Source organism: Hevea brasiliensis, chromosome 5 (assembly GCF_030052815.1).
Source record: "Hevea brasiliensis isolate MT/VB/25A 57/8 chromosome 5, ASM3005281v1, whole genome shotgun sequence".
NCBI classification, from domain to species: domain Eukaryota; kingdom Viridiplantae; phylum Streptophyta; class Magnoliopsida; order Malpighiales; family Euphorbiaceae; genus Hevea; species Hevea brasiliensis.
The window spans coordinates 12,995,300-13,001,394 of record NC_079497.1 but is presented as its reverse complement, the minus strand read 5'-3'; the positions used below and the strand labels follow the sequence as shown (position 1 = coordinate 13,001,394).

The window sequence follows — 6,095 nt, the reverse complement described above, 5'->3', positions numbered from 1 at the left end:
TTCCTCATATACCCGTTTAAAATCCATAAAATAAGCCGTGAGAGACTTATCCTCTTTCTCAGCACGGTAGAATGCCTTACAAACATCATAAATACAGGAGATATTCCTTTACCAGAATACAGAAAATCTAAGTAATCCATCAATTCTTTAACAAATTCACAGTGATTAATTAAGCTAATTACCTCATTGTGAATCGAGTTCCGAAGCTGCAAAAACAACCGAGCATCCTCCCTTAGCCAAGTTTGTCATGTATCATCCGTAGGTGGATATTTAGTAAGGTGATCATCCTTATCAATGCTACGCAAATAGACCCTAACAATCTTACTACACTCCAGGTAATTCGACCCATTAAGTTTGTGTTCCGTGATCTTAGTCATCACCGGAATCACATCAGAAATAACATTCTTATTGTCTGCCATTTATTGAGACAAAAAAAAAAACTAACCGAAACGCTAATCCGAAGTGCTTACAGCAGCAAAATAACTCAAAATCATAAATCAAGCAAATACCAAAATAGGATCTGAGAGCCAAACCTCAGAAGTCCTTTAATGGTGTATTGGATCAGGCAACAGCACACAATGGTGGAATGAGGGGGTTGAGGCGACTCCGGCGATGTTGATTGGAGTCGAAACGGCCGGTCGGCGGCCAAGGTCTCTCCTGAGCTGGGTGGTGAGAACAAATAGCCACCCTAGATAGATGACCTGCTCTGATACCATGTAGAAAGAGATGATTCTCCTTAATTTCAATTAATCTGTACATGGGTATATATATACAATTGATTCCTATAATTGTGTTCTACTAATTAGGAAGAAATCCTAAATAAGAAATCCTAAATAGGAATACAGAATACAGAATATACAGAGAAATAATATAGTGATTGACTTTCCATAACACATGTGATATATTTTCTAGTGTAAATAAATCTGCAAGTTCATACATCCATCAATATCTTATCTATGCTCCAAATTTATCACATCACATCCTATATATCATCAATTAATGGCTTATCACTGCAGTAACATTACATTTCAACAACATTTCATGTCAAATGAATTGCTTTATTGGGCATTTAAATTGTCTCTTGATCAATGAGATGATATGAAATTATGAATTATTAAAAGACTTCATACATGGTGTAGCAAGGTGTTATATTATGTCATTTAAATGGTCTATTAGTCAATCGGATGAAATGAATCATTAAAAGACTTCATGCATAGATTAGCAAAGTGTTATACACATATCCTTGCACCCTTAGCAAGCCTAATTGATACAAAAAGCAAATATTCAATTGTTTAAAATTCAAAATAATATAGTAGATGAAAGATTTACAGGCCTGATGGATGACTTCTAGGAGGAAGACTTTGTTTTTGCATGTCATGTCCAGCAAATGCCCGCAAATAAACAAAAATCTCATTCATTTATAATGTTCACAGAAATCACTAAATATATTTAACTTTGAAACTAGAAAGTACTTTCCACTAGAAATTCAGACACAATTTAGACAAACCTCTTCACCCTTCACTTGTAATGCATGTGAGACTAAACCTGTGGAAGTAGACACAGGTGGACTGTGAGCAAATGGACTCTGAAGTGCTTGCAGTTTACCAGGTTTTTGTTGTGAATCACTTTCCTGAGCAAATCCTGAAGGTTGATTATTTAGATGAGCTGTGCTGATATCTTCCTCCATCAACCAGCCTCCTTGTCGCTGTATAGAGGATGATGGTATTGGTACAGGTGACGAGGATGATGGCATTGGCACAGGTATCCTGGACAGGAGTGGAGGCTGACCTGAATTTTGATTTCTTAAATCTCGTCTCACAGGAACTTCAAGCAAACTTGGTCCTGAAATATAACCATATTAATTATGAGAACTTTCAAAAAAAATCAGATATCAAAATTCAATATCAAGCACAAATGAAAATAAATAAAACAGAAAGAAAATGGATTTCATACTCTGTGAAGGAATGAGTGTTGTCAAAGACACTGGTCGAACGACATTAGGAATTATTGCAACAGGTGACTGGGATATTTCAGATCTCAACTCAGGAGTATTTGTCATAGAATGACCAGCTGGGTTAATAACATTCTTCTCGTCCTTATAAATAAAGGATTTAAGGACAGCAAAAAAAATTTATAGAGGGTCAATTACAATCAGAAAAAAATAATAGAAGCAGAAAATATCTTATTTGTAAGCACTGATGCTTATATATTATTCTCCACCAATTTGTTAGAAACCAAAGTGAAATGCAGATGAGGCCTTTTAATTACTCAAAAAAGTCAAATAACCGTTAGTCCTGATTAATTAGGATCAAGTAAATGAACTAACCAATTGGTTCAATCTCTGTTCAACTTCAATAACATTCATGCCTTCATTAATGGGAGCGTTGGTAATACCATTGGGTACAAAACCTGCATCCTACAGTTTCAGAAACATATATCACAGAATGAGAATGAGATTTCACTCATAAATGAAGAAAAAAAACATTTCAGTTCAAATACCTCTGATATCATGTAATTGCTCACATCAGGAGCATGAGGTAAATTTATTGCCTCATCTTCATAAAAGACTTCAGATATTCTTCGTATTAGATTCTTATTAAATTCTCTACACAATACAGTATACCATGTCAAAAATAAAAAATGCAATTACATATAATCAGGCATCCATTGTCAGATAAAATGCTTTGATCATAAGAAGTGGCTCTTACTTGAAAAAACAACCTCTGACATTGCAAGCAACATTTCTTGCCACACAGAGGACTGGAACAGCATTTGCAGTCTAAGAGCGAGAGAGGAAGAATCCACTTAGGAAGAAAATCAAAGAGAAGAACATACATCAACAATTAAGTTCACACATGATACATGCCAGTACCTCCGCTTGAGAAGCATAGTAGGGTGTGAATGCAGGAACTACATGAACTTGTGGTTGATCCTTGTCTTCCCAAACCTTTGACCGATCATCAATTACCATTCCCATCTTTGGATGACACATGCCATCTTGGAAGACATTTGACAAAGATTTCCTGGATCCTACCATCAGTAATCAAAGGACTTCAAATTGATATGACACTTCATTTGGAACAAATCATGTGCAAGAACTAAATTTAACTCAAATTACATAGAATGCTTAATAAATTTTGTTTTCATAGAATTCAATTAAATTCCATTGTTTGGATTAAATCAATAACAAATCTAAACTAACTATAGAATTAAATCAATAACAAATCTAAACTATCTTATTTCCTATATTGACCTTATCTTGAGCTGGCTAATGAGATAAGACAAGGTATCTTAGTAATTTGATCATGAAAAAGCCACCACTTCTCATGCCAAATGAATTGAATTCTGAGAAATCTTACCACTTATGCCAGATTTCTGTTTCTTCCAAAATGACACTTTCATTTAAAACAGATTGAATTGTAGCACTCATGGACATGCAAAACATGAGAATTGGCCCAAGTAAATTTAACTGAATTTCAGCATTTACGGGGTTTGCATCCATAGTGTAAGTAATAAGAAAGTGGCTAAATGATCCAATAACACAACAAGGGAACAATACTCAACACTGCAGGTTGTTTAATAGCTTGTACAATAACTTAAATTTGTTAACAAGTTTGGCATTTGAACCACCCACTTTCACATTAGAAAACAAACTGATTTCAGAACAATAACTTGCTTGAAAATATCAATTTCATTTTGCTAACAGACAATTGAGTTAGTAATTTCATTTTGCCGACCCCAAATTTTTAGGATAAAGGCTTAATTGAGTTGAGTTGAGTTGAGTAACAGACAATTGCCCATACATAAGATTCCCAAAAAAAAATGAACATCAAAATATTATCAAAATTATAAATGAACTAACCTGATTTAACACAAACTATGTGGTCCAGAAGTTGCTTAGCAGCTATCAGGTGTGACTCAGGGTCAAGAAGCCTCCTCATTTCTAAGGCATAATCTCTTTCAGCCACCGTACAAACATAAACTTCAAATCGTTTGTGTCCTTTTGCAGTTAAATAACTTCGCAAATCCTCCCATGCAGGCCTTAACCTCACAAGCACACTGGTATCACGAATCTATACAAAGAAAATATGCAATAAACATAAGAAAAATGATCTTTGCTTTACAAATCACTTAATCGCACATGGCTAACAACAAATTCAATAAGAAGACTCTTCAACACTTGTTCAGAGACAGCCATAATGGATTTGTCTTCATCATATTAAATCTCATACGAGTTTTATGACACCAATAAGCTCATAAAGATCAAACTAACAAAGTAAGGAATTACACTTAGCTTGACCTTCTTCTAGCTCTCATAAAGATTAAACTAAGTAACACAGAAGGGAAAAACACTTAGCTTGACTTTCTTCAGCTAGAGGAAAGAATTTCTATAAAGACATAACATATGGAAAACATTCATGGTTCCGAGTTCAAAATAATGAATAATGCTAAGGAGATCATCATTTTTTCTTTAAGGGTTTTAAAATAAACTTATTTTATTGAAATTTCAACTGAATGCATTTTGTGTAATCATACACAGTATATCATCAAAACAGCAAGTTCCACAAAAGTGCACAAATTTATGAACAACTGCAACAAACAAACAGCATCAAGCATATTATACCTCAGGATTGATAGGAGTGAGGACAATATTTTTATCTTGCAATCTAATCACAGGTCTAATAAATCTCTCATGAGTTTCAGATAGTGGTGTAACCTCCTCTAATTGAACCTTAAACATTTTTCCATTATCCATATCGCTCTCAGTGTACTGCATCAATAGCATTCAGTCATCCATGTATCGCTTCAGCTCAGCAGACATTCCAGATATCCTCACTGGATCAGTCTCACATGCAATCCGAGTCCTACTACGCACCTCAATTCTATCTTCAAAGAACTTACTTCATAGTGTTCGCAACTATAAGTGTCTCATCAAGATCAAACACAATAGCCAGACATGCAAATTCAGCATGCTTAAGCATGAATCATAGAGACCTACCGGAACTGTAAAGCAACAAAAGCAGGGAAACTTGAAACTTCTTCAGCTTACTCTGCATTGCCACTAAGTGTATATCCTCATCTCCAATAAAAAACAAAGCGTCTGTAATAACAAAAAAGGTAAGTCATCACATTCTCAAACTTTATTTGGTAACCAAAAACAAGCAAAAAAAATGCAGAAATGCACAAACATTTTAGGCCAATTTGAGCAATGGAACTGAATGTAACAGAACAAAATTAAATAACGAAATACTTATAGCCAAAGACCTTGAATTCATCGAAGCAAGCAGCGTGAAGGTTGGTCAAGTGACGCTGTTCATGTGGAGATGAAGATTCATGCTTGCAGAGTACGAAATACGAAGATATGGCTTGTAGAATTGAAAGAGGAGAACAACGCGCGCTTCGCCATATGCGGTGGACTCGTATCTCGTTGTTTGGGAACTGGAAATTCTGGTCCGTCACCTGAATAGCATCCAGTTCTCCCAAACAGAGCTCACCGCGATACACCACAGATTTAAACCCTAAACGACTCATTGAAAACCGCTTCTGATCGGATAAATGAAGAGATAATGTTAGCAGATGAACGGAAGAGGCAATGCGAGAAAATCTTTCCGCGAGTTGAAGGAAAGAGGCTCTGACTCTCCTAATTTTTTTCTTTTTTTTTTAAGCTTTCCCTTCGTCACTTCTCACTAACTGAAAAAGTTTAATAACCATAAAATCACTAATTTAATGAGCAATTTATCTGACAGAGTTAGGTAATTTAGGCACTGTCAGTAAAGTGAGTTTGTCAACGTCAGGATATCACTGTGTCAGTATCAGATATATAAAAATCGTCAGTTAAATTAATGTTTTCAAAGGGCATCAGATTTCTTATAAAAATATCACTTTTAATTAACGTGATACGTAGGAAATTTATTTTCTCAATATAATAAATTTTTAATGTAAATTTAAATTTAATAAATATGACTCATAAATTTTAATTAAATAAAAAAATTATCAAAGTTTTAGATGCATAACACTAAAATTTTTAAATCTTTATTTTAATAAAATTATATATATATATATTAAAATTTATCAAAACTTTACATACATAATAT

At 34.3% G+C, this 6,095-nt stretch overlaps 1 protein-coding gene across 1 annotated transcript; it reads right to left on the bottom strand.

The window, feature by feature from the left end:
* Positions 1-1,837: 1,837 nt before the first annotated feature.
* On the bottom strand, positions 1,838-5,108 carry LOC110652222 (RNA polymerase II C-terminal domain phosphatase-like 2). The gene is made up of 7 exons (XM_021807780.2): positions 5,000-5,108; positions 4,625-4,897; positions 3,863-4,073; positions 2,873-3,030; positions 2,709-2,779; positions 2,500-2,605; positions 1,838-2,095 (listed from the first exon to the last, which is right to left on the bottom strand). The coding sequence occupies exons 2-7, from the start codon at positions 4,784-4,786 to the stop codon at positions 1,892-1,894; spliced, it is 912 nt and encodes a 303-aa protein (XP_021663472.2). The 5' UTR covers positions 4,787-4,897; positions 5,000-5,108; the 3' UTR covers positions 1,838-1,891.
* Between the last annotated feature and the right edge of the window lie 987 nt (positions 5,109-6,095).

Coding starts and splice junctions, on each gene's coding strand:
- LOC110652222 (XM_021807780.2), bottom strand. CDS start 4,786: ATGCTATTGATGCAGTACACTGAGAGCGATATGGATAATGGAAAAATG. Junction 3,031..3,862: donor CATAGTTTGTGTTAAATCAG/GTTAGTTCATTT, acceptor TACTGATGGTAG/GATCCAGGAAATCTTTGTCA. Junction 2,780..2,872: donor ACTATGCTTCTCAAGCGGAG/GTACTGGCATGT, acceptor TCTCGCTCTTAG/ACTGCAAATGCTGTTCCAGT.